This window comes from Cricetulus griseus (genome assembly GCF_003668045.3).
Source record: "Cricetulus griseus strain 17A/GY chromosome 1 unlocalized genomic scaffold, alternate assembly CriGri-PICRH-1.0 chr1_0, whole genome shotgun sequence".
NCBI lineage: Eukaryota > Metazoa > Chordata > Mammalia > Rodentia > Cricetidae > Cricetulus > Cricetulus griseus.
This window is the reverse complement of record NW_023276806.1, coordinates 187,315,913-187,335,450: the sequence shown is the minus strand read 5'-3', so window position 1 is coordinate 187,335,450 and position 19,538 is coordinate 187,315,913. Positions and strand designations below refer to the sequence as shown.

At 41.7% G+C, this 19,538-nt stretch overlaps 1 protein-coding gene and 1 long non-coding RNA gene across 3 annotated transcripts in view; one reads left to right on the top strand and one right to left on the bottom strand.

Annotated features, from left to right (window-relative positions):
* Positions 1 to 18,592, top strand: part of LOC103164106 — a 42,328-nt gene extending 23,736 nt beyond the window's left edge. For both annotated transcript variants that reach the window (XR_003480318.2, XR_003480319.2), the window contains exons 3-5: positions 5,872 to 5,992; positions 12,007 to 12,554; positions 15,609 to 18,592. This is a non-coding gene — a long non-coding RNA (uncharacterized LOC103164106). The remainder of the gene's footprint in view (positions 1 to 5,871; positions 5,993 to 12,006; positions 12,555 to 15,608) is intronic.
* The window catches only part of Abcb1 (ATP binding cassette subfamily B member 1), a 72,517-nt gene that overhangs the window by 5,501 nt on the left and 47,478 nt on the right, over positions 1 to 19,538 (bottom strand). Inside the window, exons 18-25 of the mRNA NM_001243988.1 lie at positions 18,175 to 18,282; positions 16,459 to 16,536; positions 13,398 to 13,481; positions 9,879 to 10,082; positions 5,593 to 5,693; positions 4,019 to 4,159; positions 1,921 to 2,077; positions 1,270 to 1,467 (exon numbers count right to left, since the gene is read on the bottom strand). Of these exons, the coding sequence (NP_001230917.1) occupies positions 1,270 to 1,467; positions 1,921 to 2,077; positions 4,019 to 4,159; positions 5,593 to 5,693; positions 9,879 to 10,082; positions 13,398 to 13,481; positions 16,459 to 16,536; positions 18,175 to 18,282 (1,071 nt within the window). The remainder of the gene's footprint in view (positions 1 to 1,269; positions 1,468 to 1,920; positions 2,078 to 4,018; positions 4,160 to 5,592; positions 5,694 to 9,878; positions 10,083 to 13,397; positions 13,482 to 16,458; positions 16,537 to 18,174; positions 18,283 to 19,538) is intronic.

Sequence of the window (19,538 nt, the reverse complement as noted above, 5' to 3'; positions counted from 1 at the left end):
CCCCATCATAATTGGTTTTGGATAACAGAAAAGAGTCCATCCTGGTCTACAAAGAGAGGTCCAGGACAACTAGGGCTGTCAAACAAAGAAACCCTCTCTCGAAAAACCAAAAGAAAAAAAGAAAAATTCAATAGTTTGTGGGGAGGTTTTTTTTTTTTTTTTTTTTTAAATCATGGACAGCAGACAGCAGGTGGTAAATTCTCTTCTCTTCATTTCAGTCACTGCTGCTGTTGCCAAGGCCCCTGGAGTAATGGGCCATTGCTAATGCTTCTGCTGTGTTCTGTTCTAAGTACTCATAACTACATACAAACACAATAACAATTCCCTTCTCCGAATTCTGCTTTTTTCTCCCTGTCCCCTCTTTCTCTCTCTCTCCCCTCCCCCTCTTGCTCTCTCATTATAATCATTAAAATTCATTACTCCCTACAAGATTTCTCTCTCATGCCAAACACCTAAGAGAGTTTCTGACAGGCTCTCAGTTTTGCTGAATATGGAATCCTGATTGCTCCCTCACCACTTTAGTTAAGAAAACAAAAGGGCATCCCTCCGTATTCTTATACACTCTCCAAATGTGTCCATCTTTCTTTGAGAGTCCTGTCTGTTTTGTTGTGCCATGGAAGATACCCTCTGTGCATCAGTAGTATTGTATTATCCTGGCCTCCTCTTCACCAGTTCCCTGAAGTGTCTCCCATCCCTGCTGCTGTTCTTTCTTGCCTCTTTACCCTAGATTTTCTTCATATTCCACACCCACTTAAATTTCCATATGCCCCTCTAGCCATCTTCAGCCATGCTAAACTGCTTGCACTGAGAGTGAGTGGTGGAAATAGCCCATGAATTGCCATGTTCTCTCATGGCTTCTCAGTCCTCATCTTTCCACAGCCTGTGTCCTTGCAAACCACTTCTTCAATGATATGCATCCTCCCCTTGACTTTTCATCTCATTTCCATCTCCTGCAACTCTCTTTATCTTTCAGGCTACTTCAGGCTTTGCCAGCTGAACTCTCATCATGGCAAGGGAGAGTGGCAAGGGCCAAAAGGTGCTTGCAGCGGAGGACAGAGGGGGACAGAGGGGCAGGATGTACAGAGAAAAGCTGGGTATACTAGCTAGTGCAGTCGGCATGGATTGGACATCTGGGTTGTCACATTATCTAACAGAGGCTCTTGCTTAAAGGTTCAAAAAAAATCATGACCTATGTTCAAGGGTTAAACACACCCAGCTATCTGGATAATTAAAACCCCCAAATGTTCTGAGTATAAAAAACGTGCTCACCACTGTTCCGGCCATGGGGTCGTAGAACCGCTCGAGCAGCTGGACCACTGTGCTCTTCCCGCAGCCACTGCTGCCCACCAGGGCCAGCGTCTGGCCCTTCTTCACCTCCAGGTTCAGCCCCTGAAGCACTGGGATGTCAGGCCGGGTGGGGTAGTTGAACACGACTTCATTAAATTTCACATTTCCTTCCAATGTATTCTAAAATGAGAACAGCAACACTTAGCTTGATTAGCACAATATTGAAAACACAGGGTATAGTGGTGACTCCTAGTGGCAGGTGTTGGAAGTGAGCTTCTATCACAGTTAAACTTCATTTCATCTCTAGATTTAAATCTGAAGAGGTAATGGTTTTGTAGCATGAATTCTCAATACAACATGAATGTGCTCTCCCAGACTGGAATAACTACATGTAGGAAAGCCTAATGGATTGCATTTCCATCTACCTTGTGCAGTATTCTTATCTCCTTCTAACTTGGTTTTATAAAAGTAATGATTATTAACATACACTATTACCATTTATTCAGATCAGCTCATCTAGGTCTTAGCAACAGCATATAATTCTAAAATGAAAGCACAACTGTTATTAAGTTTCCTCTTCGTGTCTTTCCAGTGAGGAGTTAGGGGTCTATCACCCACTGAAAGAAAACTCACAGGCTTCAGGCCTCCGGTGCTGTAGCTGTCAATGGAAGGGACTTTTTCAATGATCATGATGATATGCGATGCCGACACTTTGGCTTTGGCATAGTCAGGAGCAAATGAACTGACCTGCCCAACTGCCATGGCACCAAAGACAATAGCTGAGAATACTCTGGAAAAGAAAAGACAAGCATGTGTAGACGGTGAGAGCTACAGTGCTGTCAGTGTGGCCCTCTGTAACCAAGGAGGAATTGTGGTTATACAGTTGAAACCCCTTTTCCTTACATGTTCTCCTCAGCATGCAAAATGGCCCCTTTCACCTTTCCTGTTATCCTCAACTTCTCACAGCACGACCTTTGCTTAAACTTCCTTCTAAGAATTACAAATTTGTTTTCCACTTTTTGAACCTGGGGTGGCCTTGTGACATGGTTTCATGGACAGGATGTGGTGGAAATCACTGTTCCCAGTATCAAGCCTATGACTCAACATATGTTTTGTTACTTTATTTTTCTCTCCTTCACTCTGGCCAATGAGCCTATAGCTCACCACAGACATTGTTCACTATGCCCAACTCAGATACTTCAAGCAGAATAAAAGTTCCATGTCACCGAAGTTCAGTTGCTGATCATTACACAGTGTAACAGGAGCAATCAGTAACACACGCAGCCAGTGTTGCTGATACCGATTCTTAGAAATCGTGTGAGCCCGCAATAAAGAAAACGTTTTTTAAATACATGACTGTGATGCCACATTCAAGAAGCCACTGCATTAACCTATGGCACAGGAATCTAAAGTTTCAGCAACTTCAAAAATCCTGGAGACAAAAAATACGTAAAAGCATGATCAAATTAATGTCACAGTTCCAGGAGTGTCTGACTTTGATGTTTCGGCATAACCATACAGCCCCCCAGTGAGACATGTATGTTAGAAGATTTTGAATCTTGAATAACCTACTAAATCTATTCTTAAATAGGGCACAAATGGTGTTTTAATACTCTTTAATGCCAGGCTTATCTGGTTTGGGGTGCAATGCGAACTCTAAGAGCACTGGCCGTATTGAACTATTAAGGGGAAGGGCCTAGCATGGCCTGCTGCCACATGGAAGCTCAGAAAGTTCACATATCATCTTGACTACCAAGATGCCTATTTGGTGACATCAGTCATGTGATTTCTCTCAGGCTTGTCATCCCATGACCAAAGTATAATGTTCAATGTTTGCAGAGACATGGAAGGAAAATTCTAATCTAGATCTTCCATTGTCATTGAAAACTTTCTTCAGTTGCTGAGGAACTGGAACTCCTGACAGGCAAACAAATATGGAAAGGGGCTACTGATAAATAATAAAAAAAGCTTCTGGGTTTGCCCTTTCCCTCCTTCCCAAGACAAAAGTCCCGCTCTCCTTCTCTCCTCCCTCAGGGCACCCTTCCAGCTGAGCAGTGCAAGCTGGTCAGCTTTGGTCAAGGCTACTCCTGACATGTTTATGTAAAGCTGCTGGCCTCAGTAACCCTTTGTTTGTCTAAGCTGACTAATCGGAAATGACTTGAAAAGAACTCATGCAAGGCCACCCATAACACTTGAACAACAAGACAGCCCTCTAGGAGAAAGGGGGGGAGGGTTTCAGTTTCTGAGTAACCTTCCCAATTTGTGGGGAGTCTTTCTCTGTTCTCTTCCCCCCCCACTCTGTCTCTGACTCTGTCTTTGTCTCTGTCTCTCTTTCTATGTGCGTCAGTGTGCATACATATGTGCTTCTTTGCCTTTGATACCTCAGGTTTGGTAGGAGTTGGCACATCACCCCCCACCCCCTGAGCTGCCCTGTGGGAAAGCTTTTTAAAGGGGCCATTCACTTCCTGGCTGAACATGAGCCCTCCTTCCAAGGGCGTGGTCTTGAGCTGAATCTATATGTCTAGGCACAGATTTGGAATGGTCAGATATGTGGGAGTCAACAGAGGGAGAAGATGGAATGTGGAGTATCTCTCAGTGGTGCCACACAGACACTCAGAGGCAAAACACAGCTTTCTTAATCACCAAATGCTCTTCCTGACACTTCAACATACACTTTCTCGTCCTCGACTGACCCCCAGGCTTAAATTATGACTATGAATACGATACTTACAATAGAACATTTTCAAATGTCATTAATTCCCGTGCCACCAAGTAAGCACCAAACCGGAAACAAGCAGCATACGAAAAATACATCATGGCCTGGGTGAAGGAGAATGTGATCCCAAAGACGTGTGCTTTCTTCAGAGCATTTCTGGAAAGAAGAGAAACCACATTCAGCCCATTTCATTTCTCAGCCATTCAAGTAACTTACTGTGGGCTGGCAGTGGGCACCCAAGAGTGACGGATACAATGGATTCCATTTCTAAAGAACTCCGCTTGAGCCCCTTTAACTTAGCTGTGTGAACTTAGGAAACTGCCTCAGCTCTGAGACTCAGTGGTGTCTTCATCTCTAAGGTAGGACTGTTACAACTCAGTGGGTCGATAACTAGGCCTGTAACCCTGAGAAGAGCCTGCTTTACATTAACAAATGAATGGCCCTTCTCTTTCCCCCATCACTGAACCCAACACATCTACCCAACACCCTCAAGCTGTGGGTGACAGGGCAGCAGGCATGTCCTTGCACTTGGGGATCTAGATGAGGTGCCTGTCATCAGTGTAGCAGAGGAGCAATATGCTGTGGGGGAGAAAAGCACTCAAGCGTCTGCAGCCAGAGAGGCTTTGCAAAGCCCGAACGTTCCAGGGATGTCTGAACAACAACAAGGATCTTGGGTGGGAGGCCTGAGCAGGAACAGGGTGGGGAGGGGCAGCCCTTTCACCTTCCTACTCCTGTTTAACCTACCAACTTTCTTCTTGTCTATGCCACTCCCTGGGATTTCAAATGAAGATTTTTTCCCAGAAAAAGAGGGCCTGCCATGATTATGACAAAGGTGCTTGGAAACCCTTCAGAAAGATCTAGAAGCTGAAACTCCAAAGTTGGGCTTACTCATGTCCTGGTCACCTTCCTTTCAGAGCTCTCATCCATACTGCTGGGGTACAGGGAGAAGAGAAGGTCTCCCCAGGAAAGAAAGGAACAGGAAGTATCCTTGAGATATCCCCTTGGTGTCTCACAACACCCCCAATTTCATGTTCCATAGAGAGCCTTCACCCCAAATCCAGCCAACAGCAAGGCCATTATCCCTACTGGACACCAGAGGCCTTAACAGTTGTCCTTTTGTCTCCTCCAACTGGACATCAGAGGCATTAACAGTTGTCTTCTTGTATCTTCCCAACTGGACACCAGAGACCTTAACAGTTGTCTTCTTGTCTCTTCCCAACTGGACACCAGAGACCTTAACAGTTGTCTTCTTGTCTCTTCCCAACTGGACACCAGAGACCTTAACAGTTGTCTTCTTGTCTCTTCCCAACTGGACACCAGAGACCTTAACAGTTGTCTTCTTGTCTCTTCCCAACTGGACACCAGAGACCTTAACAGTTGTCTTCTTGTCTCCCCCTTACTGTCACTAGCAGTCACTGCTTCTACTTCCCGGATGCTCAGGTCTCTTCATTTCTCTCTTGACAGTCTCAGGTGTTCCTTCTAGTACTTTCTTCCTGTTCATTCTACCATGAGGCAAAGGCAATCCTGAAAACTGAAGTCCTTACTAGAAAACTCCTCAGAGCCCTGGTCCACTCTTCAGGGCTTCTTACCTGTATGGTATCTGCAAGCTCTGGGCATACATATTTTCAAACTTCTGCTCCCGAGTCAAAGAGACGACAGTGCGGAAGTTCTCTATTGCTTCAGTAGCAATCTGTAAAAGCCCGCCCATTACCAGGCACAAAATCAAACACAAAAAATGAACTTGAATTCTACAATTAATAGCATTAGCCATTATAATTTATCATTTATGTATCATTTAGTTTTATCAATAGCTATCTTCCAATTGAAAGAGAGTAGTGACTTATGAAACTAAATTTTCCTTCCTTAAGAGACCAGCTGATTTAGTCTGGTCCTCTACACAGAAAGAGAAGCTGTGACACCAAACCATGAAGCACTCGACTAAAGCCACGTGCGCACGGCATCTCCCGAAGGAGTCTGTCTTCTGTGAAGGTGATATCTAAATAACATTTATTGTTACTTTTTAGAAAATGTGATATTTATCCATTACTTTTTCTCTGTGTGACTGTCACTCATGGTAACTCAATAAAGTTTAAAAGACATTCAGAGAATAATGAAGATGATCAATAATTACACACTAATGTGTTTTATAAAATAGCTCACACATGTTTTCTAAACACACACATCTTTAACAAAATATAGACTGAATTCTATATTTTGCCTAACCAATTTCAACAGTGTTTTTAAGCTCGTTCAATATATATTAATAATGAGTTGGGGTTTTGTGTTTCGTTTTGCTTTGGTTTTTTGTACAGGGTATCTCTGTGTTACAGCCCTGGCTGTCCTGGCTGTCTTTTGATGAGCATGAGATAATTAATTTTTTTTCAAGACAGTTTCTAATAGTTGTGCTCTGATTGCATTTACTGTCATCAAGGAAGGCTATTTAGTTAGGACAATATAGCTGTCACCTCCCTTTGCATTCTTTGCAAAGGGAAGTGGAGAATGTCAGGAACATTTAGGCCACACGGAAGGGATTTTTTTGCCTGCGCCAGCAGTGGTACTTAAACCACCATGGCCTCTCATTAGCTGATCTGAGAGGAGGGGATGGACCAGAAGGTCTCTAAAGTCCTTTAAAGTTGTATGTCTCCAGATGGAAGTCACTGGTTAAGGTTCTGTGTCCCTCTTTTTGGTGGTTCTAGAAACCTAATGCAATTTGCTACTTAAAAAGGCCATAAGTATGAACTCTCATTTATGCCTCACTGAATCTTACACAAATTTTCTTACTTTGGTGATAACAACAAATATTTCATAACAAATTAAGCCAGTTTTGAAGGCCAGAACAAAAAAGCTACTAGAAGAAAAAATGAACGATTTTCTTAAAACACTTATTTTAAAAATTAAAATATTTTTCTCTGATCTAGAACAATCAAAAAGGTAATTAAGAATAAAATATTTTATAAACTTTGCACATTTCTAAAATATATACCAACTTTAGAAAATCCTGGAAGTACTGATGATAAGAAGTTGAAGGAAATAGTCAAATTCAATGAAACTCCCCAAAGACAATTTTCATTTACACATATTAGAAACCTTTCGATTATAGTGGTTCCAACAAAGAGAAGAGGTTTTCTAGATCAGTAAGAATATTATTTAAAAAGCTATAGCTATGGCTGGGAAAGTGGCTCAGTGTATAGGGATGCTTGCTTTACAGGCATGAGGATCTGAGTTTGAATTGCTATCACACACAAAAGCCTGCCATGGTCATGCCTGCCTGTAACCTCAGGGCTGGGGGAAAGAGCTTGCAGAGTGTGAGCTCAACAATCACTTCACAGTGTGATCCCCTCATCTTGATGCACAATGAGGCAATTAGGAAATGCCTGAAGTAGCAGCCATATCCTCACAACTTCAATAGAGACCCAGTCATTACTAACAAGAAGGAAGTTTAAGTTCAAAGAAGAATAAATAGCTCTGCTTCCTTTGGAGGGGCTGTGTACCAACTTGTTCTCAAGAAAGGAAAATGTGTTTCTCAGAAGCAAACTTATACTTCTTTTTCTGCCCCAAATAAGCTGAAGTTTGACATGAATTTATATTAAAAAGACAAATGCATATATTACACAAACTGCTCATTATCTCATAAAAATGGAATAGAACAATATAAAGCCCTGATCATAGGCACAGAAGAGTTTATCTGAAAGTTCTGACACCACACCACAAAGACAGGATATGATCTGGCACTGATCTGCTCTGGGATCCCAAACAAGCACATTGTCAAGTGTGGTATGGTATTTATTCCTTGCTCAGGGCCAATATTACTTGGATCAGACCATAGCCAGACCCCAGGCTTAGCGAGTTCCCAACAACAGTCTGCTGGGACCTCACCAGAGGGTGAACTTCACAGACCCTGGCTGGGAAATACTAAAGCCAGAGCATTTCCCTGAAAGAACCAATGAAAACAGCGCAATCGATCTAAGAACATGCCCAGAAACAAAGTGTCTTTGATGTCTCTGGGACCTTCCTCAGCTTTCACACCAGTGAGGTGCCTGGCTAACAGACACCTGGCCTGGAAACCACAGCGCTCTCACCTGCCTGGATCCCTCTCTGTTTCTTGGTACTTGGAATGTCAGGGGTCATCCCTGTTCATGTGCTATCTGACTATGCTCCTCCACCATAACACAACTTGGATTTTAAGCTAATAGGTGTGCCACTGTCTGCATTTGAATTCTGGCTCCAGGAGTGACTGGCTCTAAGGGAGTAAGTCTGTGTGTCCCTCAGCCTCACTTGAAAAATGAGGTAATAACAGGATGTACCTGATAGAGTCAGTGTAAGGAGTAAAACATTTTCCAGAGAACCAAATAAATATATGCCACACAATTCTTTGTTGAGCTATGAGGAAAAAAAAATAGCTGAGTGTGCAGAATGACAGGATGAGGGGAAAGAAAACATATATGAGAGAAAGGGAGGATGCATGATAAAGAGAAAAGAGAAGGGTGATGAAGGATATGTGTTGTTTGCAGAGAAAGCAAGTGTGGGGGCCAGATTTGGTATGAGGTACCAGAGTAATTCCAAACTGACTAGATTAAGTAATCTAAAGCAGAGAGAACAAACACACTTTGGACATTTCCACTTTGAATCTCCCAAATCTTTCATACTAAAATACACCCCCTTTCCTGAATACAGGGATAGCTTTAAGCTTGGTAGAAAGGAAGACAAAGAATAGAATGTTGGGCGAGCATGCTAGCTAGTTTTATGTCAACGACATGAGCTACAGTCGTCAGGGAAGGAGCCTCAGTTGAGAAATGCCTCCATAGGATTGGGCTGCAAGAAGGCTTGTGGGGCATTTTCTTAATTAGTAACAAGAAGGCTGAGCAAGCCATAAGAAGCAAGACAGTAAGCAACTCCCCTCCATGGCCTCTGCATCAGCTCTTGTCTCCAGGGTCCTGTTCTGTTTGCGTTCCTGCCCTCGTTGCTTTTGATGATGAACTCTGAGTAAAATAAACCTTTTCCTCCCCAAACTGCTTTGGTGATGGGTGTTTCGTCGAAGCAATAGAAACACTAAGAGAGAGAGGAAAGAGGTGAAAAGAAAGGAAGTAAAGAAGAAAAGGGCTGGATGAGAAGAGAGGAAGACAAAGACAATGGCTTCAAACAAACAAACCCCTGAAAAACAGGCAAGGATGCTTCTAACTGTTCTTCAAATTCTAATCTTGAGATAAGTATAATAAATATTGCCCCAAAAGGGGCTATTAAAATATTGTCATAGACTGAAGAGAAGGCTCTGTTGGTAAATAACTCACCTTGCAAGCACAAAGACCTGAGTCTGACCTCTAGGACTCAGGTAATACATCTCAACTATGCATGGTGGCACATTTTTGTAATCCTAATGCTGGAGGAGCAGGGATAGGTGGAGAGACTGTATCTCAAACAGATCTCAAAACACAAAGTGGCCCACACCTGGGAAATAATACCCAGGGTGATCTCTGATCTCCACACAACATGCACATAAATGTGCATCCACAGGAACACACAGACACACACATACACACACTCATACAACACACACACACACACACACACTCATACACATACTGACACACACTCATACAACACACACACACAGGAACACACAGACACACACTCATACACATGCTGACACACACTCATACAACACACAAACACACTCATACACATACTGACACACACTCATACAATACACACACACACACACACACACACACACACTCATACACATGCTGACACACACTCATACAACACACACACACACCAGTTTTGTCAGAGCACAGTTAGTAAAAGAGAGTAACAGAACATCACTGGAAAGAATGTTTTTTCTACTTAGTTAACAATTGTAGTTAGTTTAACTCACCTTCCCAGAACCTTCTAGCTCCTTCTTATCTTTTAGTGCTTGTCCAGACAACATTTTCATCTCAACCACTCCTGCTATTGCAATGATGGGGACAATTGCTAAGAGTAGAAGTGTCAACTGCCAGCCATAGATTAGGGATATGATGATTCCTGTCCCAAGATTTGCTATATTCTGGGTAATGACAGCAAGTCTGGCTCCTGTAGCCTGAAAAAGAAGAGAAAATTAGAGACACATTTTATATTCTAAAATATAAAACTCATTTTCCTGAAAATCTTCTCACCTATGAAATAAAAGGAAAGAAGTACTTAAAAGAAGTTTTTGGTTTCTAAAATTATGATTTCCATGATTTAAGAATATTGCTGGGCGTCGGTGGCACACACCTTTAATCCCAGCACTTGGGAGGCAGAGGCAGGATCTCTGTGAGTTTGAGGCCAGCCTGGTCTATAGAGCGAGTGCCAGGATAGGCTCCAAAGCTATACAGAGAAACCCTGTCTCGAAAAACCAAAAAAAAAAAAAAAAATTACTGAATGTAGAGTAGTAATCCAAAAATGCATATATATATATATATATATATATATATATATATATTCTATTCTTTCAGTACCAAGAAAATGTTTGTGTGCCAAAGCATGATGACTAAACCCAACTCAGCAATCAGAATGCTAAGAATCTGGCAATTCCATTAGCCTGGGAATGGTGGCCATTTAGTTATAAAACTGTTTATAGTTTAAGGAAGATGTGTGTCAATAAAGGTGTTCAAATATATTTGGGCCTATTTGTTTTCTCTGTTTATTTGTTATGTTTTGTTGTTTTTTGAAACAGAGTTTCTCTGTGTAGCACTGGCTCTCCTGGAACTCAACTCTGTAGACCAGGCTGGCCTATGAACTAAGAGATCCTCCTGCCTTTTATTTGGGCCTATTTGAAACACTTTTTTTTTTGAAAAAAAAAATGAAGATTTGAAAGTTAGAGAGTATGGTTTGCAGTGGATAAAGCAGAACCTGTGGGTAGAATGCCAGAGGGTCACAATACATGCCTTTCACTACTTTATAGCGATTCCCAGCTCTAAACCAGTAATTAATCCACTCAGGTTAGCACAGTCCCAGGAGTGTCCAAGAGTCCATCTACTCTACTTGGAACTACTCTGGTACCTCATACAATCTCATATCCCTGTTGGGTCCCCGGCACCTAATTCCTCTGCAAATAAACAGCACACGTCCTTTACCAGAACTAATTTTTTTTTTCACTTGAGCATGGCTGGCTGGTCTCACTAAAGATTATGATGTGTAGTCTAGGGTGGTCATTGGCCATCCCTGTCACTTTTGACAAATCCCTCCCAAATCCAAAACTGAGAAGATTAATTGATTAATAACCCAAGCCTCTCCTTCATTCCGAATTCTGGCATTATCCTACCTGTATCACTTGATACCTATCTGACACAATCAGTAGACTGGGACTTAGGGGAAAGTACTATAACTCCCATGAGCCTTTATACACTTTAGTTTTCAGTAGGAAGCTGAAACTGGGTTGAAAGTTATAGCATGGAGAATACAGCATAGCTGTTGCTTTTGGTATAATCATTGAATATAATTATGATGAAGTGGCCCTTTGCTAAACTGGGCATGGGCACTGGCCAGAGAGTACAGGTGTCTGAAAAGCCAGCTCTCCACGTTTCTCTTGTGAAAGTGAAACAACCTAGAGAGAATCTGCCCCACAGGGATGTGCTAGGGTGCCCTTTTGCCAGCATCTACAATCTGACATAGAAGCCACTAAGGGACAGAAGTACTCAGAACATCTGTCCTGGACACAGTAGAGACAGTTCTCTGGGCTTCTAAGTTTTAGGCATATGTAGGGCTTGCCCTTGACCACACACACACACACACACACGCACGCACGCACGCACGCACGCACGCACGCACGCACGCACGCACGCACGCGCACACACACACATGCACACACGCAAATCAAGATAGTTCCAGTGACGATAAAGTCCTTGATGTATAAGCAAAGTGAAATAAACATAAAAAATAGAAAGTAAAAATTTAACATCTTCTCCATTACCCCATGACTCTTTCATATTTTATGAAGTCTTTTAACCATATGTCCATCTGTAATCTTTTTTCTCTTCCAGTCTCTCAAGACCAGTGCCATCAGACTTTCATTCCCACCATAAGTGACAGTCCTTGGGACAACCAGAAGTACAACATACAATGTTCAACCATCTACAGTCTGTGTTGCTCCACAAGAGCAAGACAATTGTCTGAGGAAGTTCCAAATTCATTCAGTGTCCGTTTGTTCTGTTAAGTTTATATGCCTGTATCTGTAGCATGGGTTTTGTCATTTGTTTGCTTTAAGCAAAGAGAGTCACATAAACAATAATCCTTGATATTTATGCTGCAGTTCCACAGTAATGTGTGCTTTCAAATTCACAATTTCACCTATCACTGGTCCTATTTGTTAGATGGAGGAGTATGTGTAGTTCTGCCTTTCAGAAAGACTGGGACAAAGGGGGACAAGGCTCACGGCAGAATCACAAGGCACAGATCATGTCCACTCAACTTCAACACTGTTCCAGATTTTTGCTATAAAAAATGTAGCTGGGCAAGAAACTTCCACTTCATCCAAAAAATCAAAACCTGATTGTTCAACAGTTTCCATTTCCGTCAACAGGGGATTGAGGTAACAGCACACTTTCAGGTTTATAGTTTGTTAAGATTTCTTTCTGTCAATGCCACAGTTTTAATGTGCTTTCATTTTCTTCTGTGAATTTTAAGAACATTTTCTTTGTTTCTGACTGAACTGCAGTGTCTCTTATGTTTTAGATCACAACTACACTATCCCTTTTTCTCCAAACATCAATTATAAACATTAACTGAGCATGGAAAACAGAGTGATTCTGCTGGGAATACCACAAATATTTCCTTTCCTAATTATTGGTATTCATCTTCTTCATGTTATGACTGACAGCAAACATAAAAGGAAATTTATAGCTACCTATACACTATATAGTATATAATCTTTGGATTTTAATGTATTTACTGTAAAGAGTTTGATATAGTTGGGGAACAGAACTTGTGGTGTTTAAATGAGAAATGTCCCCCAAAGCTGCAGGCGTTTGAACACTTGGTTCTCAGCTGGTGGTATTGTTGGGAGAAGTTATGGGAGGTACAGTCTTCCTGGATGAAGGACATCACTGGAGGCCAGCTTTGAGAGGTTAAAGCCTCCTACCACTTCCAGTCTGCTTTGTGCTTACAGCAAGATGTGATCTCTCAGGTCCCTGTTCCTGCTGCCATACCCGCCTCTTGCTGTCTCCCCTCCCTGCCATGGTTTACTCTCCACCCTCAGGAACTTCAAATCCAAATAAACCCTTTCTTCTATACGTTGCCTTTGGTTTTACCACAGCAATAGGCAAGTAATTAACACAGATAACTAGTTGCAGTATTGAAATGGTTACCAGGAAGTCAGTCCCATGCTAAGCCTACACAGCACTGAGATGAACACCCACAGAAAGGAAGCACATACCCCTTTAACTTGACCAGCATCGTTGGCGAGCCTGGTGGTCAATGCTCCAGTGGTGTTTTTAGGGTTATCAAACCAGCTCACATCCTGTGGCACAAAGAGATTTTGTTATCTTAAAGCCCTACTTATAAGACTTCAGCTCCAGGAGGAAGGTGACAGAGACACTTTGTTTAGCATTGGCATCCTCTGCATTTAGCATTCAGGGTGTAACAGTCAACAGACAGGAAAGTGGTTTTAAAAACAAACAAAAATAGATTATTTCATCTGCCAAAAGTATGTCTCAGTCTCAACTTTGTTTAAAGCCTGACTCCAAGTGTTGAGCAATGAACACTAACAACAAAGTTACTGATGTCTTCAAGACTTCCTTCAGGGGTTGGAAGGCACACAGAAACAAGCACACACCATCTCAGATGGTGACAAACACCGTGGCAAAGATGTGAGAAAGGTGCTGTTTTACAGAGTAGGGGAGAGAGAGGGAAGTCCCTTCCAAAAAAATGTGCCACCAGAGACCATGAAAGTATCTAAGAGGAGAAAGATACAACATTCCAAGAGGCCCCAAGGCTGAGGCATACTTACTTGATCTGTTGACACACACAAGGGAATTACATCCTGCTGGGATTCCTCTAATTCTCTCCTCCCCAGCCTGTGTAGTTACCTATCGTGCCCTGAAGATGACCTCTGTGGTGTGGGTGGGGCATGCATACCATGAACAGCCTTCCGAAACTGTAGATACTACATAGAGACTGTTCCCTGAAAGAACCCAACTGCATCTAGGTTGAGATGAGGATGGAGGTAATGAAACCATCGAGGAGGCTTATGGGACGTTAGACAAAGAGGGGGGCTATCAAGAGTTGAGTCTGAACAACTGCTAGAGATAGAGATGGAGTTGGGCAGTGGTGGCATACGCCTTAGGTCTCAGGACTCACTCTGAAGATAGAGGCAGGTGAATCTTTGAGTTCCAGACCAGTTTTATCTTACAGGTGAGGGCAGCCAGGGTTACACAGAAAAAAAAAAAAAAAAAGGAGTAGATATGAAGTAGTAAGCCTGCTGGGGCAAGAAAAATAAAAATTCAAGTTCAGAAATACTAAAGTGTGACTATCAGAATAGAAAAACGGGAAACAGCAGATAGTTAACTCTAGTCAGGGCAGAATAAACGAGCTGAATGAAAAACAAGTCAAAAGCAATCTAGATTTTAAAAAGGATATACAACACAAAAAGGGATTTCACTTGTAAAACTTCTTATGTTTTCATTGTTTACATTTATTAATGATTGATTGTATGTGTGGATGCACAAACTTGCCATGGCACATACATGGAAGTCAGAGGACAGTTTGTGAGAGTTGGTTCTGTCCTTCTATCGTGTGGGCTCTGGGGATCAAATTCAGGCCAAGCACATTTAATGGCTAAGCTGTCTCAACATCTTCATATATTTTAAAATAAACACATTTTGATTTTAATTATGAATTTATGTCTTTCACAAATAACTTTAGTTTTTAAGATGTTACCTGAATTGGTAACTTGTATTAAGGATTTTGTACCTTTTTATTTTGAAAAGCTAGAAAATAACTAATTATAGTCTATATCAATTGACTTTTTAGTACTTAGGTATTTAAATGTTATTCCACTGTAACATGACATCCTTAAAGAGAGAGGTCATTCAGATTTGAATACCTTGCAAAAGTTAATACTATACTTCCTAAGTAGTGGCTCTGATATGCCTGCTGTCCATAACAGTTTGTACTGTTCACACACACCATTTGCTCTGCTCACGAGTATAATGGACCTGATAGTTGGCATGGAGGCTGATGGGGTAATGGGGCACATGGTGCTGTAACAAGGTCAACTTTGAGACTGTTTAAGTAGAATCTAGGTTATAAATACAGCTTGAAAGCTGTGATCCCAGAACTTGGGAGGCAGAGTTCAATATTATGCTCAGCTATATTGTGAGTTTGAGGTTAAACTTGGGTACAAATGACCCTATCTTCAAAACAACGAGAGGAGTCCAAGGGGAGAGACTTCCATAAAACAGTGCTCTCTCACCCATCAGGTTCTGTTTCAACTGTGACTATCATTGGTTAGCTATTTGTATAAAGATGCCATTAGCTAACTATTTCTATATAAGCAGTTGTAAGTGGAGTGGAAAATTACTGTCTTCTGGAAATCTCAACACAAGAAACTGGTATTTCTCACTCTTGGGTTTTTTTTTTTTTTCAGTATTGGGACCTGAATGGATTCCAGGATCAACCTCTGTGTTACATCTTAGTCTTGTGGGACAGCTTTCAGGTACGTCCAATCTATACCTCATGAGTCTCATGCATCCCAGGATGCTACTAATGTGGTCCAACAAGTTTGTAGATAACAACGTCTCATCTTAATGTAAAAAAGTAGGCCACCTCTGTATCAAGAGCATCAGTTTACAGTGGTAACTCATAATTTCGAAAGGGAAGATTTAAGATTACATACAACATTTGCATGACTGCTGAAGTTTTCCACTTTGAACAGGACTGCTAACAATATTGTCAGTTAAGACCTTAATGTGCAGAATGTAACAGGCACTCATATTAAGTCATGACCAGCTAATAGTCCTGTCACTTGGGTTACTCCGTTAGTCTTGCCTCAGCAAAGAATCTCAACAGTGAGGAGTGGGCCGTGAAAATGAGTCGGAATTTGGGCAAGAGTAGTACAAACTTTTCCCGGGTTCAGAGAGTCAAGATAGCATGTTCTGAGTGTGCAGGAAAAAGAAGGCACCGAAGATCTCTTCTAACATTTCTCAAGCTTTGCACTAGAACAAAGTATAGAGGGCCATCTTGGTATCCACTGCCTCGATAGAGAACCATCAGGAGACATAATAGTCTCAACACAGTCCGGTTCCTTATGCTCGCCTGCAGCAAATAGGCTACAGGTCTGTAGCCTACATCTATGGATGGCTCACCAGCAAGAGGAGGCTGATGGAGACCCATGCAGGATCTCTATCTAAGGAACTGGACAGTACTCCTACAGTCTGTGTCCACAGAACACAAGAGAAGTCCTACTCACCCCAGAGTACAAGCCTCACCAGCCATACCTGTCTCAGCATGGATTTGAAAACCATGTATCGGAGTCGCTTGGTGAGGATCTCTCCAGCTTTGCCAAATGTGAAGCCCTAGGAGAATGAGAACACATCACACAAGAGGCTAACCAGAGATTCAAATGCAGTACACAGTGGGAATCAGGGTCTGTGAGTGTCTGGAGCAGGAATGGACTCCGTGTGAGCTCCTGTCCTGTTTCTCAGATGACCAGCTGGACATTTTATCCTTTCCAGCCCCTGGCTGTCTCCACACTGGAAGTCCATGGGTCCACTCACTGTTCTTAATGTGTTTTGCAGTCATGAATGACTGTCTCAGCACCATAGCCCAAGTGTGAGGGAACTGCTTTCTCTCCCTGTATTGTACCATCCCAGCTGTCAAAGCAAAAGTGACCTGCTTAAAGCTGCCTCATTTCTAATCTCTTGCCAAATTCACATGGAGGAAGTGTTCATTTTCACACACCTGGAACACTCTTAGAGGCAGTGTTACTATACCAAGGTCAAGTTCCACAATGAGTCTTTTAATTATTTAGTAAACAAACACCATTTTTTCTTTTGTGTTCTTATGTTAAGAACAATGTTTTTTTCTCTTAAAATATTGATATATTTGAATGTGTTAAACAAAGAAACCTATTTCATTTTAACTGAGATTATTTACATGTGTGTTAACTGTTAATATACTAATATAAGGTGGGTAGCAGTGGTGCACCCCTTTAATCCTAGCACTCGAGGCAGAGGTAAGTGGATCTCTGTGAGTTCGAGGCCAGCCTGGCTTCCAGGGTGAATTTCAGGACAGCCAAGGCTACAAAGAGAAACCCCTGTCTTGACAAACCAAAAAAACAAACAAACAAACAACAAAAACCCTAATATATACTTAGAATGTGTTTAATAAAGAAATGTGTTTAGTTTTTGCTAAAAAATACATGTGGACGAATTTGATGCATTAAATCAGTGGTTACTTACATTTTACTCAGTAAGCAGTAACGTAACACCTCAAATCAATCTGAACTCTTGGTCACATGAGCTCTCTAAATTATCAAGAGGCAACACTGTTCCCATTTACAGATAAGGAAACTGAGGCTTAGACAGCCTAAATTACCAGACACACAATTGTGTATATGTGCAAATACATATTTGCACACCTGTGTATAACACCAAAGTCCACACTGTATGCTTTCCCACACTACACTGCAAGAGTGTTTAGTTCATTTACAACTGTATTTGTGCCAAATGGTCTGCAGGCTGTAAAATATCTTGTTCATATTTCTTAGGATTTTTAAGACTCATTTTTTCATTACTGAGGCTTTTTTTTCATTTTGTAAGAGATTGATAAGCTTTTGAAAACCTTTTAAATCTGTGACCTGTTTGGAGTTTCATTTATTTGCTTGTTTGTTTTGGAATACAGGAAGACATTTCTCTGACTATTCAAACTGACCAGTGGAATGTACATCCAAAGTGACTCAGGCTCACCCCAAAATAGGCACTTGAGACCTCGTCTTCCATTTCTGTGGTAGACAGAATAATCTGTTCAATATGATCATATCACTGTTTCCATCTGGGGCGTGGTTGGTTGGGAAACAGAAGGTGAGGCTAGCCAAAGGATAAAAAAACAATCTGGCTATCACTGGCCATGGTAAGAGAGAAACAATTTTATGATAAGGATAATTCATGTTCATAAATCGACCTGAATGGATGAAGTGATAATAAGACACTTACCTGAAGAAAAAATGTAATAAAAGAAATGACCCCAAGGATCAGAAACAATAAGGAAAACAAGTTGCTATCATGTCGTTTGGTTTCATCATCAGTATTTCTTGTGAAAACCTATTAAAAAAATTTGAAGCGTTGTTAGTTCCATCACTACGAAAGCATTCTTCATCTGCCCCATTTAATACATTATGAAGTTTAGGAGTTGGGACAGTCTTTGTTCCAGGAACAGAGCTAGCTTCTATAATAAAGTCAGCCTCTAAAGTACCTGCGTTCTGCCTTTGTTGGGGCATGGGGGCGGGGGTTGGTCTGTCATTCACAAATTCATCCAACATTCTTTGCACTTGTGTTCCTCCTAGAGAAACTGGTGCCGTATTTCTTTGTGAGAAAAATTCAAATAAATACTCTCCTTTTGACTTTCTTGTAACAGACTGTATTCTGAGTTGTTTCTTTGTGTGTGTCTGTCAGGTTGAGCAGACGTGTATGGAGCACAGAGGTCAAGCTTGTGTGTGGTTGCTTAGGATTTTCCACTCTTTTTAGATTTACTTATTTTATTTTTCTGTGTATGAGTTTTTGCCTGAATGTATGTATGTGCACTATGTGTGTGCCTGGTTCCCTGGAGGTCAGAAGAGGGTTCAGGTCCCCTTGTGCTGGAGTTGCAGATGATTGTGAACCATCAGGTGAACACTGGGAACTGTGGGTCCTTTGGGGCAATTCTTCCTAAGCACCAAGCCAATCTCCAGACCCGAGACATCATCTTGTAAGATGGAGATTCTCACTGGACCAGGGGCAATTAGGCTAGAATGACTTGCCTGTTTGTCCTGGGAGATCCTCTTATCTCCATCTCCCCAGCACTGGAATTGCAAATGTGCGTCACCAGCCCTGGCTTTTATACTGGTGGTGAGGAGCAACACAGGTCTGCATGCTTCACAGTAAGCATTTTATTGAGGGACCGCTACAGCCCCAACTCAACTATGTGGACATTTCGTATCTCAAGGTGTCTGGAGAGAATGTATTTATGTGTCATCCATTCAACCTTTCAGAGAGAAAGGTACCTTTTCCAGTATATCTTGTAGGAGTGACAGTCAGAAAGCCAGGTGGCAGTGACAGCCAACTGATTGAGGCCTCACAGGGGAACCTTTCCAGAGATGATTAGAAGTGCTAAAAAGATGTTTGGAGCTGAAAGAACTCACAGCACAATCATTCAACAGGGAAAGAAAACACGCCTTTTCTTCTGGGTTAAGTCAAGAGCGACACATTCCTAAACCAAGCCAGAAAACTTTACACTTAATAAAAAGGAAAAACAGTTTTCAGAAAACATCAACTCAATTATCTTGATTAGTCATTTCCACATTGTACTAAATGCTAGGCAT